At 35.0% G+C, this 27,089-nt stretch overlaps 2 protein-coding genes and 1 long non-coding RNA gene across 5 annotated transcripts; 1 reads left to right on the forward strand and 2 right to left on the reverse strand.

The window, feature by feature from the left end:
* Window positions 1-583: 583 nt before the first annotated feature.
* Window positions 584-17,686, reverse strand: LOC106125768 (heterogeneous nuclear ribonucleoprotein U-like protein 2). 2 transcript variants are annotated; one of them, XM_013323098.1, is made up of 28 exons: window positions 17,393-17,686; window positions 16,231-16,361; window positions 15,944-16,125; window positions 15,596-15,642; window positions 15,116-15,288; window positions 14,254-14,403; window positions 13,616-13,726; window positions 13,328-13,415; window positions 12,978-13,114; window positions 12,187-12,292; window positions 11,188-11,300; window positions 10,700-10,857; window positions 10,207-10,393; window positions 9,482-9,796; window positions 8,960-9,101; window positions 8,643-8,718; window positions 8,154-8,274; window positions 6,444-6,566; window positions 5,502-5,630; window positions 4,994-5,162; window positions 4,517-4,765; window positions 4,058-4,244; window positions 3,500-3,666; window positions 3,120-3,244; window positions 2,713-2,821; window positions 2,055-2,248; window positions 1,308-1,376; window positions 584-892 (listed from the first exon to the last, which is right to left on the reverse strand). In XM_013323098.1, the coding sequence occupies exons 1-28, from the start codon at window positions 17,520-17,522 to the stop codon at window positions 812-814; spliced, it is 3,969 nt and encodes a 1,322-aa protein (XP_013178552.1). In that variant the 5' UTR covers window positions 17,523-17,686; the 3' UTR covers window positions 584-811. The 2 variants fall into 2 exon arrangements, with proteins under 2 accessions (XP_013178552.1, XP_013178551.1); XM_013323097.1 differs by having other exon boundaries at window positions 15,944-16,128.
* Window positions 17,687-18,100: 414 nt separating this feature from the next.
* LOC106125745 (EF-hand calcium-binding domain-containing protein 2) lies at window positions 18,101-27,031 on the forward strand. 2 transcript variants are annotated; one of them, XM_013323048.1, is made up of 7 exons: window positions 18,101-18,206; window positions 18,269-18,382; window positions 18,499-18,622; window positions 19,265-19,391; window positions 19,478-19,561; window positions 26,436-26,567; window positions 26,756-27,031. In XM_013323048.1, the coding sequence occupies exons 1-6, from the start codon at window positions 18,182-18,184 to the stop codon at window positions 26,553-26,555; spliced, it is 594 nt and encodes a 197-aa protein (XP_013178502.1). In that variant the 5' UTR covers window positions 18,101-18,181; the 3' UTR covers window positions 26,556-26,567; window positions 26,756-27,031. The 2 variants fall into 2 exon arrangements, with proteins under 2 accessions (XP_013178502.1, XP_013178503.1); XM_013323049.1 differs by lacking the exon at window positions 26,436-26,567 and having other exon boundaries at window positions 26,756-26,852.
* LOC106125746 (uncharacterized) lies at window positions 22,699-26,093 on the reverse strand. Its single transcript, XR_001228284.1, has 4 exons — window positions 25,810-26,093; window positions 25,249-25,344; window positions 22,787-22,857; window positions 22,699-22,715 (listed from the first exon to the last, which is right to left on the reverse strand). It is a non-coding gene; the product is annotated as an uncharacterized LOC106125746 (long non-coding RNA).
* Window positions 27,032-27,089: the final 58 nt, after the last annotated feature.

The following is a 27,089-nucleotide window of genomic DNA, read 5'->3' on the forward strand; positions in this document are numbered from 1 at the left end:
GATTCGTGAACTAAAACGTGCTTATGAAAAATATTTTAAATCTGTAAAGGCAAAACAAATATGTTCTTAGCTTAAAAGAGACCGAAATATCTTATATTTAAAACCTTTAAATATTTTAAATACATAAATATATAGTCCAATTACAAGATTTAAGGTAGAATTCCATTGTTACAAAATATTGAAATCCAATTTCTTTAACAAGAAAAAAGAGATCAATTTATATATAGTAGAAACTCACGGTTAATTTAGTTTTATACGCTAAGGATATTTATGTATTTAAAAGTTAATTTTCACTTATATTAATGAGGGATAATTAAAAACTCCGTCTGACACGTGTTTAGAAAGAATGGTAATCAGTAACTAATATATTAATTTATAATTATTGTTATAAAATATTCGTTACATTAAATGTAAGATTTTATAGACATTTTTAAAATTGCAGTGAACGTGCAACAAAAAAATTGGTTCAATTCCAAAATAAAGGCAGCAAACTATTTTTTTTTTATTTTACATTCCTATTGAATAAATATATAAGCAATTATATTTATTACAAACATTAAATTCAATATTTTTTAAAAGAGAAGCAATTTTTAAATATGTTTTTCGTTATTTTTTTTAACATTGAAATATTTTCTACGTCTGTTAACACTTTCAATGCCACTACGAACTCTTATGTAATCGAACTCATAGTCTGTGGCATTGAACGTGTTAACATATATTTATACTGCCTTTGTTTAGTATTTGTCAAATATATATGTCACGTCGTCAAGGTCAGTTTTAACCTTTCGCGTGCTATCTATAATGAATGTGATTATTTCTTGTCGGCGGCTGGCGGCGGCACTCCTGTCACCGCGGCGGTTGAACCGTTGTTATTACCAGCTCCGCTGTAATTCTATGAAAACAAAAAACCGTTAAATCAACAAAAAAAACCGCTCACAGATATGCGAGTTTTCCCCTTTCCACTAATAGTGAATTTCTGAGATCAACATTCCCGTTTAAAACATATTGTTATCGCTTGTCAAAGACGACATACCGTGGGTTTCTGACGCCGAAATCTTTATATAAAATATATAGTCATCCCTGCCTTTCATCACCGATCACCCACGAATAGACGATATATTTTATACAGAATCTTTGGTCTCAAAAACCGACGGTAAGCTACCAGCAATTCCAACAGTCATGTCTATAAAATGGCGTTTATATTGACAAAAACATTCCACATGAAACATCTTTTTATAGAAAAAACACAATAAGTTCTTCTATGAATGTATCTTCAGTGGAAACGCACGTTAACATAGCTTACTGACCTGGTAATACTGGGCCCAGGCCTGGGCGTCCATGTTGCCAGTCTGCTGGGCGCCCTGGGGCTGCTGATACTGTAAACACAAGGGCGTTGTTATATGACGTCACTGTATTGCTCGATGTTAATATCACTGACCTCTATATTTTACCAGACAGGCTTTAGGGACTAGTACTTTGTGTCTATTTGAATTCCGATGTTTGCTTATTATTGAGGTAGTGGACAGAGATTGTCGCGGGATGCATGCTGTAATGAAGGCAATTCTACTGGATTGCTGGATCCAGGTTTTTTGGATTACAATACTTAAAAGCGGTGATGGAAACACCAACTAATTATAGAGATATGAACAAAGCAAAAGCTGTTAGAGATTATGTTCAGCAGTAGGCAGATAAAGGCTGATGATGACATGTCTCGTATATCTATAGAGGTCAGTGGTCAATACTCAACAGATTACGTACCCATCATACAAACGCAGCAATGAAAAATAATAAAACATTAGTTCTATTGCTTAGGGATCGTCCAATAATCACGTGAATATCGAGAAGGGAGATAAAAATCACGGAATATGCTAATGTTTGGATGGATGTTTGTTAGAAGAAATTTCCAGAACAGTTGCACGGATCTTGCTGAAATTTGGTACAAGTATAGACCATAGTCTGGAAGAACACATATGCTATTAGCTGATGTTTTTTTATTACCTCGCGCACGGAGTCACGGAAAAAAGGTAGTATTTCTACATATATCAGTCTCTCACCCCTGGCCAGCCGTGCTGCTGCTGCCACTGCTGCCATTGGTACCACTGCTGCGCCGTGTAGCCGCTCCACTGACCCTGCCCGCCCGCACCCGCGCCTGCACCAGCCTGCTGCCCCTTGCCTGCCCCGCCCGGGCCCGCCTGCCCGCCCGCACCACCAGCGCCGCCCCAGCCCCAGTTGCCCCAGTTACCCCAACCTAAATAAAACATAATACTTATTATAGTAAACATTGGTAGACGCAGGCAACAACATTTGTTGTTTGAATGTGCCGGCTCATCCGGTACAATATAATGACCACACAGAAGGCATGCCTCAAATGAAAAACTCCACGTCAGATGAGTGCCGGAGGTCTCATTTAAATCCTTGTCGCCTTCCCACTCATTTCGGGAAACGGATTTGATGGGAGAGGTGACGCATAAGAAGGGTAAATATTTCTTTCTGTACATCTCCTCCTAGGTCGATTAAAGGTAAGAAACTCATCTGCAGTGCGGATGTCTATTGTTAACAATCGCTTCGCTATTTCGACGAGTGTAAGTAGCTCGTTTGCGACCTTATAATATTAAAAAAAATATGTGGCATCACACGCAGGGTCTTCCATGATTGCATACCGTGTCGAAACCGCTCATGGAGATATTAACATAAAAAGCAGGGTCACATTACCTTGGTTCTGGTTCCAGTTGCCCCAGCCGCCCCAGTTGTTGGCCCACTGGTTCCAGTTTGCCTGGTTCTGAGGGTTCATGCCCTGGTTCTGATTTTGGTTAGCTCCGTCCTAATAATATTATATTTTTAATAATAAAAATAGTAAAGCACATCATATCGATGAATAAAAAAATATTTTATAAATTTTTCCAAAAATGAATACTCAATTTATTTAAATTCCATGTTAACAAAAACAGCGTAAAACAGATAATAACTTAAAATGTATTTTGAAATTAGTAAATAGAGTCTGTTAACACATTCAATGCCATCACCTCGTTTGGCGAATTCCATACAAAGCAATCATAGTGTCATATTAGTACAAGTGTTGCAAATATCTTATTAACAAAATGTTTGAGACATAGTTGTACCTTGCCCTGCGACCTGGCGAGGCCGCCCTGAGCGCCTGCAGGGCCCTGTCCCCCGCGGCCCCGGCCTGCGCCCTGCGGGGGCGCGCCACCACGCTGCCACGATCCCATACCTGCGCCCATGTTACCTGCAACACACATTCCATTTCTAATAACAATAATAACAAATATATCGAATTATGGAAATATTATTTCAAAGTATGTTAAAAACGTCTGTAAAGTCCTGTACTAACTACAAAGGAAACAATACATCAATTAATATTTTTAAGCTTAAGATAACATCGATTTTTTAATTCTTAACGAAAATGAAACACAACATCGGTCGACCACAATGAATGGGATGAGAACGTAATTTTGGTGTAAATCTAGGATTTATTATTAACCTGGTCCAGGTCGCTTGTCTTGCTGCGGGCCCCTGTTGTTGGTGCGGTCCCTGCTGAAGCGCGAGGCGTCTCCGGGCGGAGGTCCGCGGCCACGATCCCCGCGCATGCCGGGTCCGCCGCGACCACCGCGGAAGTTGTCACGATCGTTGCGACCAAACTCATTGTTTCTGTATTGGAAAAAAATTACATTAAAATTGTTGTACATTAATTGCAATAATTTCGCACTAAACTTTCAAGTTATATAAAAACTAGCTGTCGCCCGCGACTCCGTCCACACAGGATTAAAAAAAAACTTAATTAGTAGCCTATCCGTTCTTCCAGACTATGTTCTATATGTACATCAAATTTCAGTGAGATCCGTTCATCCGTTCCGGAGATACCTTCTAACAAATTCCATCCATCTAAACAGTCGCATTTATAATATTAGTAGGATGTATAAAAGAGATATATCAACGCAGCTTAGGGTATATGTCACAATTTACGATTGGGTGCACGATATGATGTTTTATTGTGATTTCTTAAGAAATGATTGTGTTAACAGAGTGTGTCAGTATTGACCTGTTGTGTTGCGGGCCGCCCCACTGTCGGTCGAAGCGTCCAGGCGGCGCGTGTCCGCCGCGGTCGCGTCCATTGCCGGGTCCCCAGCGACTCTGTCCCCCGCCGCGCGCCGCCGGGCCCCAGCGGCCCTGACCGCCGCCCCGCCCGCCGCCGCCGCCACCGCCACCGCCGCCTCCCCATCTGTCCTCTGTACATACAACAGTAATAAAGTTACTTGCTGCCATTGAATCTTTCCAAAGTTAGATAACTTAACATTTAAGGCGAGTCAAAAAAATTAAGAAACAACTAAAACAAATCATGCAATCCCATGGTTGAGTCTTGTGCTGATAGGAATTTTAAATATTGCATTCACCATAAGATTCCATGGCCGTGACACTTGTATGGACACATATTGCTGTCTCTGTTATTTGCAAAAAGAATGAGAGAAATGGCATCACATTTGTACAGTAAATGGCGTACCTCTATCCCGTGGGAAGTCCCTGGGACGACGGTCGTCCCTGCTGTGCCTGCGCTCGTCGCGCGCGCGCTTGTGAGGCGGGTGTCCGTCGCGACTTGCGCTGCGCTCGCGCTTCTCCCGCTCTCTTACCACGCCGGCCGCGCGTGCTTCCTTGTGGAACCCCTCCAGTATCTTCCTCGCCTCTTCCTCCTCCAGTTCCGGGTAAATCACCTCGTCCAGCCAGGCCCCCTTCTCCGGCAGCGTGAAGTTTGCTACAAACACATACATTTTACTTGGTGATGGCCGATCGAGACAGATTTGCTCGATTGCACGGCAAGACGAATCGATTCATAGATATTCGTAATTATAAATGGAATTATAAGTACGAATAGAGTGAAGGGACTCGTATGTCGATGCATCGCAGCGGCGGGGGAGGTCGGGCGAGAGTGCGAGAGAGACAGAGAGGGGGTCGTATCGTCCCGTATCGGCTGACTACGAACCTTTCATGTCCACGATAGCCCCGTCGGGCACTTCCTTGCCGTCGGCCTCTTCTCTTCGCTTGTGGCGCTCCTTGTACGTCTCCTCGTCAGTGACAATGACAACGGCGACGCGCCGGTAACCGTCGAATTCCCTCAACTTGCGCCTCTGGGCCGACGGGTATACGTTCGTCTGTTTTTACGTTACGGCGACATACATACGGTGGTCGCCGGCGTCGTTAATGTGGAGCAAAATGGATCATATTTTAGGAACGACCTGGTGCGTATGGCAGACCGACACCTAAAACAAGCTCAATAGAGATCCCAGACGCATTTAGTTTCGCACTTTGCAATTCGTTTGGCTAAGGTTTTATCGCTTACAAACTAGTCTACTCACCTGTCTGCATCTAGAAAGGACACTTTAATTATATATCAGTTAAACACTTGGCCAAACTCGGTATGTTCCGATCTCGATTGTTCCTGATTAAGTGTCCGCCAGAGTGTAGGTAGTATATCACGTTGTGAGTCTCACCTGATCCAGGATATAGTTTCTCTTGCGGCCGCGAGCCATTTCCAGCAACTTGAGCACGCACTTGGCACACTTGGTCACCATAGCGTCCCAGCGGCCCTCGTAGCTGCTCCGGAATGGCTTACAGTCCACCTGAGATCGATACCACAGAGTTACAACACCGAATATTAAACATGGCTTACGCTTAGCATACTTATAACTAACTTATATCTATGATAAAAAAAGTTATATTTCGATACCAGGGACTCTGCGCTGACACAATTTAGGTTTCCTCTTCTGCGGCGGATCCACTGGTATTATATAACACGGTCTAAATGTTGGACCGCTAAAGGTAAAAGCTAAAGCCGCTAAAGGTTTGCGTTTTTATATTAATTTTGCAATAAATGTTGCTGAAATTTGCATCCTGTTGAAAATACAGACCAGTATTAGTTTTAGAGCTATTTTACGCTCTGTTTTTATTTTGCATTCATACTTATTTATGCTGAAAGATAAACAAATTATTCTCTTCTCACAAATGCAATGCAACACAATTGCATTGCATTTGTGTTTGCAGTTTCAATAGCATCTTTATTTATTACATAAACTTTGAAATACTACATAATTAATATTAAAAAAAAAACTGTACTAATATATCAAGAAATATTTACTAATTTATAGACATCAAATAAAGTACTTTTCTAATATTTAAAAACTAAGAAAAACTACGATTAATAAAAACCAAAGCTATATTCATTCAAAATCAACATATAGTAATCTCAAAGAAACATCAAATATGTTTTAAAAAATTTAAAAATTTAATGCTGCAATACAATTTGATTTGCAATACAAGCTGATTGGACTAATTTTTTATATATAAAACAGACTATAAAAATATACTTGTAAAACATGTGTATTATTATGTATATGTATATATTTGTGTAGTGTATAACATATAATACATCATACCCTCATCTTTTCAAACAGCGCACCAGTTGACAGTACGTTGTATCTCCTCTCGGGATATTCAGTGACGTGATTCTTCACCCAATATGTCTTGCCACTACCCGGCATGCCTACCATTAGGATAACCTATGCAAAATAAATATTACATTTTAGAAGTATAAAAAAATATTAAAAAATACTTGGAAACATTTCTTGGTACTTCATACAAGGAAATCTTCTTAATTCGTTCTTCGCTTTCGGTTACCCGACGTTGAAATAAAGATGATAAAGTTGAGTTGATTTTTTTTAATATATTTAACACTAAATAATTTAAGAACAAACATATAAACAATTGATATATTTGTTCCATCTGGGATTTGAACCCAATACCTACTAAATCATTATTTTTTTTTGTTTTAAACACATTTTAATTCGTTATTTTTTTAATTTGCAGCCGATTTTCTTAGTCATGTGTAGTCCACTCCTTCGAATACACGTTGAACATAATCAAGGGATCCCTTCCTACAAAATAGTAATTGCTTTTTCAATAATTGTCTCTTGCTTATAATGTTGACTACCGCTACCGCCATTTCAGTACATTTTCACCACAACCGTCATATATAAATTCCCCCTTCAAACATATCCATTTTCCCACGAAACAAATTCATTTCAACGAGAAATAAATTCATTTCCCCCTCAAGAAACTTCATTTCCACTGCAATTTCACGAAACAAACGCAGTTCCGCCTTCCATATTCCCATATCTTCATTACTAAATATTTATTTGTTGTTTTTTTTATGTAAACATCACCCCCAATAGTAGGTGAAGCCGACATAACATCGGCGTGGTAGCCCCTACCTCCAGAGCGACGGGCGCACGTTAAAGCCATATTTTGTACATCGGGCCGACGCTGCAGTGGCCAGGCGGACTATGTATGAAACAAAAACACAATTTCACCAAGATAAATGTAAATATCAAAGTGAAGTCATGTATTAATTTAGTAAACAATATATTAGTTACTTTTCATATTGCCAAATCAGCCTTTTACTTCCTTTTTATTTTTTCCAGATGAGTCTTCAAACATCACCCTTTTAATGCAGCTAGATTGTTGTTTACCACTGTTGTCAAGTCAACCGTTCCCCCACAATATATCACCATCCATGCGATGATACGTTCATACATTTTTGTTTGGTTTTCATACACCTATTTTTCCTACAAATTTAACGAGACGTTTTTTTTGTATGTATTTGATTTGATTTGAGGTATTTTAGTTTATTTTTACATCACCGAATACACAATCCTATAGCCAAGAAACAAACTTATTTCCCCCTAGAAACAAGTTCATTTCCACACACCAATTTGATTCATTTGGATACAGATTTTTGTTGTACCTACCCGGAATACCTTTTTATAGCCTTATCAGAACTAAAACGAAGCCGTGCCTACTACAATAAAATTCCTTAAGATAAAAATAATTTAGTGACCATGTAAGGCCCTATATATCACGCTGACAATCCTCTTGATTTGTTTGCTTTTTCATTACAAATTATGATGGCGCATTACAAGTATAACACTTTTCAAATATCTTGGAAGCAGTCTGCATCCCAATACATCTACAATTGTTTTCTGTTCTCTCGCAACAAGTTAAGAGCAACCAAGACATCTCAATAAAACCGTAGAAATAATAGTATTGTATAAAAACAAGTATCAAGACATTGTGATCGCAGTACTGACCTCGCACTCAGCGGTAGTGGGGGGTGGTCGTGGTCCGGGCGTGGTCTGCGCATGCGCCAGTAGCACGTAACCTGCCAGCAGACTCGCTTCCTCACCGTCCAGTTCCTCCTCCGCAAAGTATCTGGAATATTTTTAATAACTTTACAGTGTCTTTACACTAAATATATGTATGTGCATTTATAATTTTTATATTCATTCAAGCCCGCGTTCACACGGGCGTTCTTTTACGTCCTGTTAACGTTTTCAAAGTGAACAAATGTATTTCTATGCACCTGTTGATACATCAACGCTTTGAAACGGGAAACTTTCTTATAATGTGAAGGATAATAGCAGATTTTTCTTTAAAAAAAAGGATCTACAAAAAAAATCTAAAATATATCAAACAATACGAAGACGAACAAAATTGAAACAATTTTCTTGTGAAAAATATAAAAATTTTCTTCTGAAAAGTTTTTTTTTTTATATCAATATTAATCAAAAATAATATACCTGATAACATTCTTCATTCGCTGGTCTAATAAAAGTCCTTTCAGGAGATCATCTTCAGTCACCTCTTTTTCAGCCTCTGCAATGAAAAAAGGATCAATCAATCTTACTTGACAAGTTTTAAGTGAAGATGAAAATGAAAGAGAAATCAATTTGTTCTCCATCTTACTAATGTTTTAAATGCGAAATGGATGTATGGATTAATGTTCCTTTGAAGTTATCTCCAAAACGACTGAATCAATTTCGCTGTAATTGGGCATAGGCTACTAATTTTATTTCACATGGACGGAGTCGCGGACGACAACCAGTATATAACTTACCTGCGGAGGGTTCATCTTTGACTTCTTGTTTCTCTTCCTCCTTATCCGATGCCTCCTTCTCCTGCTCCTTTGCTTGCGTCTCTTTTGGCTCCGACTGATCTGTCTCCATCGGCTCATTTTTCAATTCAGAGTCACCATTTTCCTAATAAATATTATTTAATACAATTCACAAAAAATATATAAATCCAATAACAACTCAATCAAGTTGCAGTTAAACTTATATTAATGCACAATCTTACTAATATTATTGATTGATGATTTAGATGGATGGATGGATGTTTCTTTGAATTTGTTTAAAGGTATCTACAGAATGGCTGAACATTGGTACGAAGCAATAGATGGACATAGATTTGATTAAAGATGTCAATAGTGTAGTAGAATGCCTGGTTGAGAAGGGCTGCTCTTAGACAGAGTCTGGACAGAGAATTAACTGCCACTCGTCGCGCTTAAATGAGTACTAAGAGAACTACACTGTACTAAGTAGCTTTATGTATTTGTATAATTGTGTATTCATCTTCGTACCTTGGCCTGTTTAGCAGGCTCCTCAACATCAGCCTTCTCTGGTCTTCCTTCTGCGTCCGGTTCCTGTTGCGTCTCTTTCTCTTTCTCCTCGGGCTCTACTTCCCTCTCTCTTGTCTCCTCGGACTTGTCTCCCCTCTCCCTTTTCTCCTTGGACTCTTCTCCCTTATCTCTTTTCTCCTCGGACTCTTCTCCCCTCTCTCTCCTCTCTTCGGGCTCATCTCCTCTCTCTTTTCTCTCCTCAGACTCTTCTCCCCTCTCTCTCCTCTCCTCCGCTTCTTTTTCTTTTCTCTCGCGCGATGATTTTTCACGTTCCAGCTAGAATTGTACAATTGTAAAATTATATGACTAGCCTAGTTCCCTTTTCCATTCCTTCATCAGTCCATGAAAGGTAGGCACTGTGTTAAAATGTATTAGTTACTATGGACTATTGAATGTTCATTTATACAGTTTTATTAATGCCTACTTTGATTTTATCTATTTTTTACCCATATTAATTACTCTTACTAATATTAAAAACGAAAATGGTCAGATGGATATTTGTTAGAAGGTATCTCCATGAGGGCTGAATGAATCTCGACTAAATTGAGCATAGATGTAGAAAACATAGTTTGAAACACCGCGGACGGCTAGTATGGCGGGCGGTAGCTACATCGGGCGACAGCTAATACACACACCATATTACACAAATAACCTATCTTTATGTTTAAAGGCAATAGACATCTCACCTCTCTCTTCTTCTGTCTCTCCTCTCTTTCTTTACGCTCTCTCTCCTTGCGCTCTTTGTTACGGCGATTGGCCTCTTCTTTCAGACGTTCTATCTCTGCCTGTCGCGCTTTCTTCTCTTCTATCACTTGCTCGATCGGCACTTCAATACGTTGACGCACCACTTTAGTACGGGTCAGTAAGTTGTACCTGAAAATTAATATAATCAACTTATATATCCATACACAAGTGATTTTAACTACTTTTTAAGTGACTATAATATAATGAGTTGAGTCATTTGTGTTCCTAACTGTAAGTAATCTTGCTAATATTATAAATGCGAATGTATGTCTGTTACAAGTTATCTCCAAAACGGCTAAACGGATCTCACTGAAATTTGGCATAGATGTAGAAACATAGTCTGTAACAACACATGATACTGATCTAGTTTTTTTTTTATTCCCCGCGGACGGAGTCAGAGGCGACAGCTAGTAAGTTATAAAATGAAATTCTTACCTTTCATATCCAAAGTTAACTTTATAGCAGATATTCTTAGTCAAGATGTGAGGGTAGATAGGTTTATCTCCGAGCAGGGCCTTGTCAAACTCATACGCATTGCCGAGTTCCTCTCCATTCAACGTATAAGATATAGTACAAGGATTCGATTCCATATCCTGTTTATAAAAAATAATATTAACAACACAGAATAAAAATAAAACTTAAATTTATCTATGAACAACACATTATTTTTTTAATAAAAAGATGTAATCTTAACAAAATTAATATTAGTCGGTTTTTCGACATTTTCCGCGTATTTAAGAAAATTAAATCTTAATATTTACCATGTTTATGGTGTTTAATGTTCAAAATTTAGTTAATACATATATTTTCGGCCTTTTATCATAACTAAATGATAAAACTACTAGACTAGGTTTTACAGGTAAACTTTAGAATTTACCGGGATTCGGACCTTAAAGAAACATAAATAAGTTAATTTAACTAACAAGATAAGCTCCAATGACGTCCTTCTCAGCGTAAAGTTTGCCGTAATCCTTAAACTCTCCGTTGTTGACAGCACGGCCTGTGCTCTCATAGCCCCAGCTCAGTTCGCCATCGCCTAAAGAATAATTATAAATGCAAATGTTTGGATGGATGGATGTTTGTTACAACGCATCTACAGAACGGCTGTTTGGATCTCTATGAAATTTGGTATGTAAAACATAACCTGAAAGTTGTTTCATAGTAGCCTGTGTGTTCACACAGGCTCCTAATAAGTTCTTTTTAGTTACGGACAGACGACGTCGTGGACGACATCTAGTTACAAACAAATGGGTGAATTTTGTAACAAATTATTACTTAAGTAGCAATTTGAAAATAATGACTTGGGAAATGTTCTGAATAAGATGAAAGGAACATCAGAATTACATACAAAAGAAATTGGTTTAAATGTAATTTTGCTTGGGAGCCCATATATTATAGAATATATGGGAGTAATACAAAATATTAATCTACCTGTAGTTATATCCTTGCCATAAACATTTATATAACAAGGTTGCTTCTACAGGAGAAAACAAAAACCTTTGTTATTTAACAACCTCACTGTATCAAAATACTGTGCATATTTTTATGCCTCTAATTAAAAAAAAAGCTTACGAAAATAAGCATTTTCTTAAATATTTGGGCAATTACTCATAAGTATTAACGCAAAATACTAATCATTTTATTAAGGGTTAGATCATAGTGTCTATATTTCTGAAGTTTGGCATACATATAGAACATAGTTTGGAAAAACACAAAGTTAATTAAGTTTTTTTTTAATTCCGCGCGGACATAGTCGTGGGCGACAGCCAGTTGACCAATAACAAGGGCTTTTGTAGTACAATTTTACGAATAAAATTTGCCTATACATATTTTATATCTTAAATATTATATAATCAGTAACAGCAACATATTGCGCTATATATTTTCCTGGTTATTTCAAAATAATTATATCGTATTCTTACCTAAATGTAAACTAGAGTCTTCAGTAGACCATCCCACTCTCAGTCCATTGCTTATCACTTCTTTGTCAGTCGCCTCGGTCGTTGTTACTACTGTACCAACGCGTACCTGATTAAAAAAACATCAATTAACTAACATGAAAGCATATCATATCTTTAAGTGTAATATTTCTATGATTTATTGTAACGTACACGGCTTATTTTTAATATTTCAATATTATGTACACTTAACATAATTTTAATCACCAAGAAGGGAATGCCCGGGTAGAGATCATTTCCACTTCCAATACGTCCTTTCTCTGGTAATCGAATTCCCGTCCTATCTTTTGTTTATAAAAGTGTGGGGAAATAAAGAACATTTAATATACTACACTAGCTTAAGTGTGTTAAGAAAGAGTGTCATAAAAATTCTCCGTTAAAAATTAAACATTTGATACAAGACAATTTTAGACAGAAAAATTGTAATTTTGCTTGCGATTCCACATATCACAGGATATACGGAAGTAAATACAAAATATTCATCTACCTGCTTAGCAATATTGTCATTCCTGATGTATGACAACATATATTTGCTATTTACAGGAAACATTTTAAAAAGAATAGATATTTGAAAAACATAATATTTTCAAATATCTTGGCGGCTTTTTACTTCGCGTGAGAAAAATACAACTTTAGTTGCTACCCTACGCTACGCACAAATGACCTTGGGCCGCCAAAATATTTGAAAAGAAGAATTATACAAAAAGTAAAAAAAAATGCTTTTTTTGCTAGCAAACGATACTGTTGATACTGACCTCAAAGCACACCCGTCCGGTGGTAACACCGTGTGTGGCGCGGCTTCCGGCCCACGCGTGAGCGAGCGCGCCTTCGGTCATTGGCACCACTGACTTCAGGTCCGGCAACTCCAGGAATTGGTTCAAGTCACTATCATCTGAAAAATATAACGATACAATATATGTTACAATGTATGAATGTGGAGGGAGTATAACTGGGAAGAGATGGATGGATTGCATGAAAGATGGCATGATCAAGAAGAGAGACTGAGATGGTAGAAGATAGATCGATATGGTGGAAGAAAACTGGTGCGCTGACCCTAGTGCCCTGATTCTATTGGGATAATAGTAGGTAGATGTTGATTACTTACACCAAGAGAGAGTGACTTTATCATCATTGGCTCCAGGGTCGGGAGCTTTAATCGCCGGCTCAACCTTCTTCAAAAGTTTCTCTTCCTCCTATAAACAAATTTTACATTAATACTTACAATTCTACAATTAAATTATCCTTTAGAATCGTTTAAGTACAGGATTTTTATTTAATTAAACTTCTACTACTACTAATTAAGATGTGAAATGCCACAAACAGTCGATAAGACACTAAGGTACCTAGGGTCAACAGCTCTGAGTGTAAAAGTAAGACTGTTTTTGAATATTACCTCGATTGGTGGTGTGAGGACTTCATTGGTGACGGCCACAGTCTTGTAGAAGTTGCTCCAGCGCGCTTTCTTCTCCTGTTTACGCTTCAAACGTTGTAGCTTTATGGGATCCTAATAATTGGAATCTTAATAAAATAATTCTTAAGAATTATTAGTATAGTTATTTAGTTTAGTCTTATAAGACCCAAAAATAAATATTCATTTGATTATTACACTATTTCAGCATTTAAAAATATTGTTTGTTTATCAAATAAATTACATATTACTTTAAAGAAAATCTCATAATGTTATAATCACCAAATTTCTAAATCAATCTTATTATACCAAATATTCGACTTAAAATGGGTTTCTTAGTCCTAAATGTCCGTTTAAAACATATTGCTATCTCTGTTTTGTCAAAGATGAAAGACAGAGATGACATTATGTTTTAATAGAGATTTTGGTATCAGAAACCCATGGTTAGTTATATTTGAACCTGGATAAGTAGGAACTTGATAAGAGATAAACCTCCATAAGCGAGAATCTCAGGTTTCACAGAAAGTCTATAAGCGAGAAAAACATTGCAGGAAATTTTATTCTCCCTTCTCCATGTTCCACTATTTTGGTATCAATGCAAACTATTTCTGGTCAAAAAGTACCTTGCTCATCTCTTCAAATTTCCTAGCATCTTCTTCCGCCTGTCTTTTCTCTCTCTCTAATCTCTCCTGTTCTTTTATTACGAGTCTTTCGTTCAGTAACGCCCACTCTTCTTCTTCAGTCAGCTCACGATCCCTGTCTCTATCTCTATCCTGAAATTTACAACAGAATTAAGAAACAGAAAAATATTTTACTAAATCTATGGTAGGTTAATGCAAGTCATAACAATATGCTTGTCTCACGTCAATTGCTTCTGTTAGTAGTAATTAATAATAAATAATACTAATAGTGCTACTGCACCGCCTGAAACCAATTCTATTAGGATAGAAATGTTGAATAATCAAATAGGCACAAAACATCACGGCTTATAGCCTGTCCATGTATCAGTGCGCATATTGCATACAATTTAATCTATATTAATATTATAAAGTGGAAATATTTACATGAAACAATCTCAAAAACTACTGGATTCATTTTAAAACTGATTTTGCCGTTAGAAAGCTATATTATCACTGTGTAATATAAACCAAATTTATTAATAGTTTTTTTAATGCTGCGCAGTTGAATTTGCACACAAAAGAATATTTAGCTAAACTATTTAATCATTTAATCTAACTAATATTATAAATTCGAATGTTTCAATGGATGGATCGAAATTTGAAGATATCTCCAGAACTGCTTCATAAATCTCACTGAAATTTGGAATACATACAGAACATAGCCTGAAAAATACATAGGATATTAATTTTTTTTTAATTCCGCGCGGAAGGAGTCGCGGGCGAGCGCAAGTTATAAATAAGGCAGTAACTTTGAAAGAAAGCACTTCGGGTCTCACTGAGTCAGTTAATGATATATAATACATACCTCTTCAGAGTCCTTCCTATCTCTACTTTCACTGTCTTCATCTCCATCATGTTCCATCTTCTGCTGTTCTTCTTTTTTCTCTTTCACTTCACATTTCTCCTCCTGACTCCCTTCATCTACATCATTGGTGTCATCATTCGGACTTTCAGGTTCATATAGATCAGATGCACTAGCTGTAACAAATATTAAAAACATTAAATAACTGCACTATTTGAAAAATATGATAGAGAAAATCTAACATATACATTATTATAAATGCAAATGTTTGGATGGATAGTTGTATGTTTGTTACAAGATGTGTCCAGATCTTAGTGAAATATTCATCCAAACATTAACATTTAATATAATAAGTAAGATGGCATTATCATAACTAAAACGGTATAATAGACATGGTAATAGGATGGTGTACACAACGGCTTTATCATATGACGAAAAAAATATGACATGTAATTGCATATATCATGTATAAAAAGTCCTTACCTTTTTCCTCTGGTTGGCTATCTTCATCCATAGCTACACTCTCACTTCTGTAATAAAGAAAATAATAAAATCCAATTATATTTATATACATTTTTTAAAACAAAAATGCATATGAAGTTAAATTACATGGTTATTTATTTAGAATGTTTTAAACAAATATTTCTTTAAAGTGTTATCGACTTTATGTCTATATTTCATATATTAATTTAGCAGAGCTTGTCACAATGATTTTGGTATAAAACACATGCCTGCCTATATTAGAACAATAACAATTTCTTTCATTGTATTAAAAAAAAAAAGATAACAACAATATCCTTATATGTTACATTATATTATACATCTACTAACTCTTTCTCATGTAGAACCTCTTTACTATCCTCTACATCAGATTTCTTTGGTGATTCCACTTTCGGGGGAGGCTCATTTTTCTTTGGTGATTCCTCCTGGACATCCTCTGGCTCCGTTACTTTAGGTTCTTCTGAATCTATTTTAACTTCTTCAATTGGCTCCGGTGCATCTTCTTTTATTGGCTGCTAAAATAAATCAATTGGTAATATACATTCAATTGTATGACAAAAGGAAACACCTAATATAACCACATTACCAGTTTTTTAAACATTTAATTTTCAACCAACCTTTGCTGGTGTTGCTAATCTTGATGTAGATGATCTCCGAGTAACTCTAGCAGCTGGAGTAACTTTCTTTGGTGTTGCCGGGTCATCTATATCCTCTGTGGTGGTATCCATTATAGATGTATCCGGAAACTCTATACAAACAAGTTTATTTTACACATTTCATTTCACTGCTGAATGGAGGTCTCCCCCATCGATTGCCACAATGCCACTTGTGGTAAATTCTTTTACATGATTTTGATCCAATCATAAATTAAAAAAAGTAAAATGGGGTAACCATTTAACTTTTTTTTTATATCATAAGGTGGCAAACAAGCGAGCGGCCGTCTGAAATTGCTGAAATAGCTAAGTCACCGTTGCCCATAGACATATGCAATTGCATATGCGTTGCCTACCTTTAATTGACATAGAAGATACACAGAAAGAAAAAATATTTTCCCGCTCCATGCATCCTCTGATCCAGAAAGTCCACTTCCACTTGACATCCTTTCCTTATAAGAAAAAGGGTGGGAAAGGATAGAGGACTAGATTAAAAGGCCTCCAGAGCAGATACTCATCAGACGAAACGCGGGATTGCTTCCATTTCACGTCTGTCTTCTGAGTGGTCGTGGTATTTCACTGGGCGAGCCGGCCAATTCGTGCGAAGATGTTAAAGCGGGATCTACCACTGTTACATGTTTAGTATGTTTGAATTCTATGAAATTCGCAATGTTTTTCGACTAAGCTATTCTTAAGGTTTCTGCTACCAATATATTAATGATACATTGTCTTTTTCAATCTATTTGAAAAAAATGAGAGCATTATGTTTTACCTATCAATGATAAGAAAATTAAAACCCACGATTAATTGCTACCTTCAGGTAAGTGTTGACTTGAGTCAACCATTTCTGAAACATAATCGATACATGACGAATAGCAATTTATCGATTAACTTATTTTTGGTTGTCTCCAATATGATAATACATTAGCATCATTTAAAAACGTCACAGGTTGAGAAGGTAACAATAAATATGCGCTACTAATCATTTCGCAAATATTCTTTAGCAAAAATAAAACATGGCGGGATTTAGATGCACGTGCTAATAATGCGCAGAATTGGAAAATTTGTCAAAATATGGGATATATAACTTTGTAGAACGTAAATAATATTGGGTTATACAAGTTACCTTTTCCAGTTTTAGTTTCAAGAGCTTTCTTCAATCGTTCTACCAATGCCGCTTTATTACCCTTGGTGTCCAAACCAAGAGCTCCGAGCTCGGACCTAAGATCCACAACTTTCATTTTAGATGGATCCATTTTTAAACTGAATTATTGTCCACAACTCACAATCAAATTGTTGTATTGCACTACGTATCACTTTTTAACGGCCATTACATTACCACAAAAATATTACACATAAGCGCCAGAACAAAATAATATGGCGTCCGATGACGCGAGGTTAAGTGGAAAATTGCGTTCCGTTCTACCACTTTGCAAGCGATGCGAATCGATTTTTCGTTTAATACAGTTTAATAATCTTTAAATTAAACATGAAAATATTAAACTTGACCAAAAAAGGTCTACATGTTTAATTATATTTATTTCATTTTCAGTTCCTAAGAATAACGAGTGTAATGTGCGATATGATTGAATACAAAAGTTATTAACAAAAACAATATTGCTTTAATGAAACAGTTAAAATAACACGTTATCCAATCAACGGCAAGTAAAAAGGGCGGCAAATATTTTGTTGCCAAGGTTTGAAATGGATTTAAAATATAGGATTGAATTTTATTTATTACAATGATAGCTTGTTTATATTTTTATCCCCAAGACTATAAATTTTGTCGTTAACAAGTGAAAAATATGTTAGTTTGCGGGTTACTAAGCAACAAACAAAAACAATTTATTATGACAATTAAATTCAAGAAAAGTTTTTACACGGCTATTTTTAATTTTTTTATACTGTATACATAATGGCGCGAAAAGAAGAACCTAAAAGTAAGATTCAAATATTCGAACTCGAGTTACTTTAACCAAATATAATTTTTTTCTGTTTTTAGTACAACCCAACAATGAATTGGAACAGAAAATTATAGAAGCGTTTGAAGTATTTGATCATTCTGGAAAACAAGTTGTGGACGTTAGAGAAATTGGGACAATACTGCGCTCCTTAGGTAAACGTACATTTTTACCTACACTTTGAAGATATTATCTAACGTTGTAAAGGTATGAGCTGTAATAAGTATACACAATCAATATATATGGTAAAAAATATAGTCATATATTTAAGGTTGCTGTCCAACGGAGGCCGAAGTGCAAGAAGTTATTTTAGCGACTGAAAACAAAGAAGCGACCGGCAACGTACCGTTGATAAACTTTTTGCCTTACATGTGCAAAGCAATGATAGAACATAGGTGAGGATATTTCTTAATTAGTAGTGTTCACTGTATTATTTAACAACTCTTTTAAAACGTAGAACTTCTAATGTTACGCACAATTACATGTTAAGAAACACTTGACTTGAAATAAATCAAATTGATAATTGAATTGAATATCCGAAAAATTGGAATAGCTTTATATATTTATACAATTCTTTCAAAATACTTTTTACTAATTTAAATTATTTATCAACAAATTATATGACTTACCTATTATGGTTTATTTTGAAATCAGAATTCCTTCGAATATACGTTAATTAAATTCGTACACGTTCTCGCCGTAACTAAAATAGTCTTACGTGTTGATATCGCGATATACAACCGATAAACGAAATAGAAAAGCGTCAAATAATAAGTACCTACTATCGTAATTTTGTATGGTAGTAAAATTGGCTGTCACAAAGAGTATACTCGTTATTTCGCGCCATTCCATAGATTACATAATATAAGTGTTGAAAATGACAAAGAGTAATCGTTTTTATTTTCATACAAATTGACACAAATCATTGATATTAAATTAAGCAGTATTAAAGGAGATGTACATACATCAGTACATAGTATGTTATTTTATAATTATTTTTCCCTACGTCCTCAACAGGAATTTCTGTACATTTTTAGATTTTATCCTGCAAGTGCTGAGATATTACTTGCCGCATTTCGATACTTCGATAAAGACGGTCGTGGTTATCTTACTAAAGAAAGATTTACTCAGTTGATGCTAGAGGAAGGAGAACCATTCTCACAGGTATCTATGACGCTATACAAGTCTGAACTAATAATAATGATCCTTTGTGCCTTGCCATGTGATATGATGCTATTAGTACATTTCAGGAGGAATTCGATGAAATGATGCAAACAGCATTGGATCCCGTGACCAGCAACATCACTTATGAATATTACATCAACCAACTTATGGTATGTACGAATAACTTAACTTTTACGAATAACTTTTTTACGGTTCTGTACCTCGAAAGGAAAAAAACGGAACCCTTATCGGATCACGTTGTTATCTGTATATCTGTCAAGACCCTTTTTTTTCAAGAATTTTGCTTAAAATCGCGGATATTTGCTACTAATAGAAAAATATTTAGATCTTTTCTTTTTGTGTTGAGTGTTTCTATAAAAAAACCAAGTTTTACATTAAAATAATATAATTTCATAGTCATAATAAAGAAAAAATCTTACATTTGTAATGAATGTGCTCCGTAATGATAGATATGCAAATTAAAACATTGAGCAGCAATGGATTTTGTTAAAAAATTTAAAAACTAATTTCATTATTAAGATAACAATAAGTTTAATCATTTTGTTGCTCCAGTTTGCTTGATCTCCTGGTGCGAATTGTTCTTGGTGTGGCAACACTTTGCCTTTTTTTCATTGGCGTACTTTTACCAGTGTCATTTTTAATGTTGGCAACATTTGTTTTTGGTTCAATGTCACTTTCATCAACTTCTTGGATTGTATCTAAGTTATTACTCTCATCATCCTCCTTAGTTAGAGAATCTGTATTCTCTACAACTGAGTTAACACCATTTGCTTCTTTATCACTGGGCGTATTATCATCTTTTGCAGCGTCAATTTGTTCAGCATTTTTTTCAGCATTGGATGATTCAGTATTTTCAGTTGAATCCGTCTGTTCTTGTTTAATTGTAGAAAGAAGGTCTGTTATCTGATTTTCAAGATCTGGGCTGAGCATAGCTTCCGATTTCTCGGATTCTGTTTTATCCTTACAGGGAGTTGTTGTAGTGCTCAGTACTTGCTTATCATTTGTTTTGATTATGAGTTTGCAATTGCCTGAAAAATATAGATATTGTAATTTAATAAAAAATTTCTGAATAAAATTATTTAGCAAGAACCATTTGGGTCACTGGACAAGTCCAATATCTTACTAATATTATAAATGCGAATGTTAAGATGGATGGGTGTTTGTATGGTATCTCCAGAACACGGCAATAGAGCACAATGAAATTTGGTATACATATAGTCTAACATAATCTGGAAGATGACTTAGGCTACTTATTGTTTTTTTAATTCCGCGCGGACAGAGTAGCGAGCGACAGCTAATGTAATGATAAATATTTAAAACAAAATAGACAAAAAAACAGGACTAAGATTTTAGGTTTCTTACTGAAATGGGGACCTTGTTAACCGCGTTCTTTAGTATAACAAGCAAAAATTAATGTCATGTTACAATATTTTTTAATATTAATATACATACCAACAACAGTGTCACTTGCGGCGACCGCTTTTTCATAATCTTGTTCATTATCAAATCCAACAACTAGTAGATTTTGAATCACCTTATGTTTTTTAATTGTCGCTGCATTTAGTGATGAGAAAAATTTGTATGCATCAGCCCTATTCGGCAGAGATGGTTGACCAAGTACCTGTAATTATTACAATTTTAATATATAAATAGATAGAAAAAACTAGCAATCTTACTTCATACTATATTATAAAGGCGAATGTTTAGATGGATGGATGTATGTTTGAAGATATCTTCGGAAAGGCTCAACGGATTTAAATGAAATTCGGCACACATGTAGAACATACTCTGGAAGAACACATAGGCTACTTATTAAGTTTTTTTCGCGGACGACAGCTAGTTCCACATTAAAAGTTTCAAAATACAGCCATATTCAATTAATTTATAGTCACTACTAATTATTATACTACTTGATATAAACTTCTTTCTGCAAATGATTTGATGAACAATATTTTGTACACACATTTCTAATTGGTTTAGGGGAGGTTTAAAGCTTGATTAGCTAAAATATTTAAGTATGTTGCTTTAAAGATGGAATTAAATTCTAGATATAAATGTAGAACTTACCTTAACAAAGTATTGTTGAGTTTTAGGTGTTGACAATTGTGCAGGCTCTACTTTATCCATGGATTCCGTAGATTTTGGCTCCTCAATTGTTTTATCAAGATTATCTCCAGATTCTATTTCTTTATCTGTTTCATTTTGTGTATTATCTTCACTTGTTTCCATAGGAACATCATTTCCTTCTTTTTCATTTTCAGCCACGCAAACATTTGCATTTTCTTCAGTGTTTGTTGAATTTTCATTATTTTCAGTATTTGCTGAATTTTCATTATTTTCAGTATTTGCTGAATTTTCTTTATTTTTTTCATTATTTTCTGTGTTTGCTGAGTTTTCTTTATTTTTTGCATTATTTTCAGCATTTAAAGAAATTTCTCTATTTTTCCTTTCACGTCTTGTATATCGCGTTCCTGTCATATTTTTTTCTATGAAGGTCATGATTTCATTTTCAAAATCCAACATTTTTATGATTTTCTGCAAGGTTAAGGTAAAAAGTGAGGTTAAATATGTAGTTATGGATCTAAAAAGTACTATTGCTCTCACATATATAACTTAACCAAAGACAAACTGCACTTTATGCTAGAACTCGAAAATTGAAACTTAAGTAGCCTTACTTTATATCACTTAATTTTGTCTAATATTAGCTATCACCCGCGACTCTGTTCGCCAGGTATTTAAAAAAACTTAATTAGTAGCCTATGTTTCCTTCCAGACTAAGTTCTACATCTATGCCAAATTTAACCGAGGTCCATACAGCCATTCATGACGATATCTTCTAACTTCCATCCATCCAAACATTCGCATTTATAACATATCTTGTTCACTAATAAAGTCAACCACAAAAAATTTCTCCAACCACGAAATATTACTCTGTTAACTTAATATTTCTCTAGATTAGAACAAAGTATATGTACACTTTGATCAGAAATATAAAAAATCTCGCCATATTCCTGAATAAATATTGATCTATTTTTATAGGGTACATTCCAAAGAGATGTAATTAAGAAGCTAGGATTTCTATATTTTTGGTTAGGCTATATTTAAATTGTCTATTACCTCAGTGTATTTAGGTAGAATTTGTGGTAAATTTTCTACAATCAATGCAACTGCCAATGAATTCATATAGTCTTGAGTTAATGTAACATCTTTATTTGTTTCCGTCTTTTCTTCACCGGATCCACAGGCTAGTGGCTTTATTAATTTTCTTACTTCAACGTCTTTGCCTTCACACAATTGTTTCATCTACAAAATTAAAAATTTCATTAGAATTTCATAAAAAGATTTAATTTTAGAGCTTAAAAATGATTATTTACCTTGTCAAATAATTCATTCAATTTATCCGACATGATTTTGCACATATTTGATTTCAAGTATTCTTCGAAATCTAAAAAATAGAAACATTTGTTAGTATTATAAATAATATTAGAACATTACAAATTATATAATTCAGATATTTTTAGCCTCAAACATACATCTCAATTTTCTTTCATTTCCTTACCTTTAACCATTACAAGAATATTTTTTAAATTTTACAATTCGTTTATGTATAAATAGAGAGAAATGCTTTCAAAAGCTTAATTATATAGGCAACATTAAAATTTTGATTCCAGTACAATTTTGAGCAATAAAACCGAAAGTGTCATTCATACGAGGACAGACTGAGATAGCAGTGGAGTTCTTTCAATTAGGCAATATCCAATAGACAAATATCACCATACAAAATGTGTGACAAGGTTTCTTCAATATGAAATATCTCTGCTCGAGACAAAACACAAACTAATCCAACAATCAAATAATTTGTCCAATAGACATGACATTGTGAGACACAAAAAATGTACTGGCCGGTTAACTTCATCAGAAGTTTAGGTTATGAATGTAGTCTATACTTCATGAATGAAGGAAGGGAATTACACAACTACTGTGAAGAAACAGACCAACAAAATAAGTTATCTTTTTCATCTTCAATCAATCTTCAATCTTCGATTCATAGTTTAGGGACCAAATATGCCTGTTTACATTTATATTAGTAAACAGAAAGTTTTTTACAGTCTTACACGTAAATATCTGCTATTTATACCCATTTATACAGTTACTTAACATAGGTGTTTAGATCATAGAAATTATTTAATAAATGCCATAAATAATTTCTACCAAACCATGTGTTGGTGCAAAATAATAATACGCAATGCATTTACTGATCAAAGATCTTGATTCAGTTCTATGTATGTTGAAAAGATAAATCTTACTTATATTATAAATGTAAAAGTTTGGACAGATGGATGTTTGGATATACACAGGTTGGTTACCATATGAAACGGCTTAATGGTTCTGGTAAAAATTTGGGACAGAGAGTAAATGACAGGCAAATGTATTTTTTCAGAGGGGCAGTATTGGCAAGAAAGGTCATAGAAAGACAAATAATTTAATATGTGGGAATAAAAAATAATAACATCGGAAAGGTCATGTTCAAATAGGTTTAGGTCTTGTCTTAAATTTGATTCTTCAATCATCTTTGTTCGATCTATTATTAGCTGCACCTCTTTGAAAAGGCACATGGTTTAGTGATATATAATTCAGTGTACATACATTGAATTAAATATAATATACAAAAGCATGAAAAAATTATTAAATTTTTTCTTCATCCTTAAAAAAGATGTAATTAAACAAAACACTTGTACCTGCATTGACATTAGCACTATCCAAAATATGCTTGTCAGTGTGGAGTGGGTATACCTTGCGGTATGCAGCCACTATTTCATCAGACTTTCCCACTGCTCTGTTGAGCATGATATTTGTCAGCCGGTCACGAATAATTTTCCTTATGTAGCGTTGCATATGTTTAGAATTAAATAACTCAGTAGTTTCTGGACCAACACAAAAGTCTTCCTTCATTTTCTTAACAATCAAGCCCAAAGCTAACCCTAACCGACCATGCATTTGCCCAGTAGGCTCTTCGGTAGCGCGTAAAATTGGCAACTGTTTTGGAGGTGTCTTATTCTTCACTTGCACAGGGGCTGGGTTAAATTGTGTCCCAGTGTAAAACTTAGATCTGACCCTTTTAGGGGGCAAATCTAGTATTGGGCGACCTACTGGTTTAGACACGACGCCCATAAGAGGCATCGGTTGAGCTCTGTTTTGAGGAATCGGAGCGACATAAGGTGCTTGTCGCTGAGGTACGGAACTTTGGTTGACATTGAACCTATTATCATCCCATACATTGACTGGGACATGTCTTTTCGGTTGTGGACCACCAAAGCTACGTTCAGAACCACCATCATAAAGACGAGCAAAATTTTGAACGCTGCTTTGGGTTTGATAATATGGTAAACTCCGGGAGGGTAGATCACTTTCAAACGGCCTCTGAAAATTGTAAGAAATATTGACAAATTACAAAACACTAAACAACTGGTATAATTTTGATTGAAATTAAGGTGATTTACAGAAATTGTAAATCTTCAATTTCATTTATTATACCAATTTGTTTCTATTTGTTATTGGCCCCAAAAAGTACAATTAAGTTTCTAACATGTAACACATCTATACAGTGTTAGACTCTGGTTCAGAGAAACCATAAAACCTAATAAAATCTTTTAGCAAATTATTAAGAGAATTTCATGCCATAGACTGTTATAACACCACTAAACACAATTCTGAAAATTATGTTATATTCAAAAGTTAGATAACTCTAGAACATACCTAACACCCAGGAACTTTATACAAAAGAGAGTAACAAATGGAAGAAAGATGGTTAAAAGTTTAATAAGCTCTTTATTACCTTTCTCATGTTGACTCGCTCATTAACAAGCCTCTGCTGTTCATATTGCAGAACTTCTCGTTTTCTCTGTAACATCTCCATTTCAGTGTCTAAATTCTAAAACCATTGAAATAAGAACAATGTTAATTATTATCCTTCAATCATGCATCATTTTGCCTATACATAAGACATATTGTTGTCTTTGACAAAATATGTTAGTTTTAAATGGGAGTTTTGATCCCACTATCCCATAGTAAGGCTGTTTATATAGTGTTTTGTTTGGTACTCTACCGGTTTTTTCCAATGACAAGAGATTATCTTGAGGTGACCGTTACAGAAGTCAAGACTTTACCGGGAACAAAGAGTACAATTGCTAGGCCAATAATCATAGGTTCAGCAATTATTAGACCTGTGCATTTGTAATGTAAATGTTATTTTAAAGGATACAAGTACTAAACTAACGATTTTAAGATTTGAGCCTTTTGTGAATTAATACGTCAGTTGTGCGTAAAATCATAGCGTAACTTAGGATAAAATAAAATAGTTAAATAAGTACATTTAAACAAAATTAACAATACTTACTCGCATATGACTTGATACGAAAGTATTGGAGGCTCCACCGCGACCGCGACCGCGTCCATGCATCATATTGCGGTTCATGTTTCTTTGTTAAAAACCGGACACCGGTGAATTAGAGATATAGACACGAACAATCGTCTACAAAATGCAATAATATATAATTGTCACTTGCATTGATTTAAATATTATTAAGAAAGAACAAAATAGGTCGAAACGAAAATCAACCTTATAAATTGCCTTGGCGTCCCCGTCACCTCAACCAAAACCAAAATGGCGAACAAAGACAAGGACAATTAGATAAGGACAGAAAAAAGTCAAACTCTATGATAAACACGTAGATAAAAAATTTGATGTCTACATTATCAAAATTTTATAAGAAAGCCAAAAAATCGAGTTATCTATGCAAGCAAATTTTTTTCTTGAGTTATATACTTGTTCACGTATGTACATATAGGCTTACCATAAGAAGAAACAACAACTGCTAACCCTGTATATTTAGTCAAGAACTTAAAAATTAGTTGTTTTGTTTAATATTCTATACCATTTTCCCGTTTTCCTTCATTTTATTTACTCATCCTTATTCCTGTCTATCCCAATTCCCAATAAATATTTTATCGTAAATATACCAGGTTGCACCAAAACATGTTTACGAAATAGCTGATATGTTTGAAGAGGAGAGAAAAAAATTGGAGGCAGCAGCACCTAAGAAAAAACGAGCTTCGGAACTGTTGCGAGAAGCACAAAAATGATACACAGAAAAAGTAAAAATAATGCAAAAGTATACTCCTATTGTGTTCATTTATATCATTTTTTTAATTTTTGAGACTTCTCATAATTCATATTGTACGTAATCATTGTATGTATGTAAATCAACTAGATCATAAAAATTAGTATAAAGTAATAGGAAAAAGTTTGTTTTACATCATCTTAATTTTTCTTTTTTTTTCAGGTCGATGATGAAATTGGCAACTCAACTGAACCATCAAAATAAAGAAAAACTTTCTAAATTACTGTCGGATATAAATAAATTTTTACTTAATTTTTAATTCCTACCCTCTACTGTTTTAGAGTTTAGTTTGTCCACAAAAAGAAACAAGCATAACTCACGCCTAACCCAGAGGGGCAGGCAGAGTCCACTTCTATTTGGCGTGATGAATCACGGCAATTCACTTGACGCCCTTCGTCCACAATATATTTTTGAAATGAAAAGAGGGCAAACAAGCACTAGGACACTTAATAAATAAATAAATCTACCAAGATGTATTTAAGCATGAATTGATATT

This window comes from Papilio xuthus, unplaced genomic scaffold, assembly GCF_000836235.2.
Source record: "Papilio xuthus unplaced genomic scaffold, Pxut_1.1 DF825783.1, whole genome shotgun sequence".
Lineage (NCBI taxonomy): Eukaryota > Metazoa > Arthropoda > Insecta > Lepidoptera > Papilionidae > Papilio > Papilio xuthus.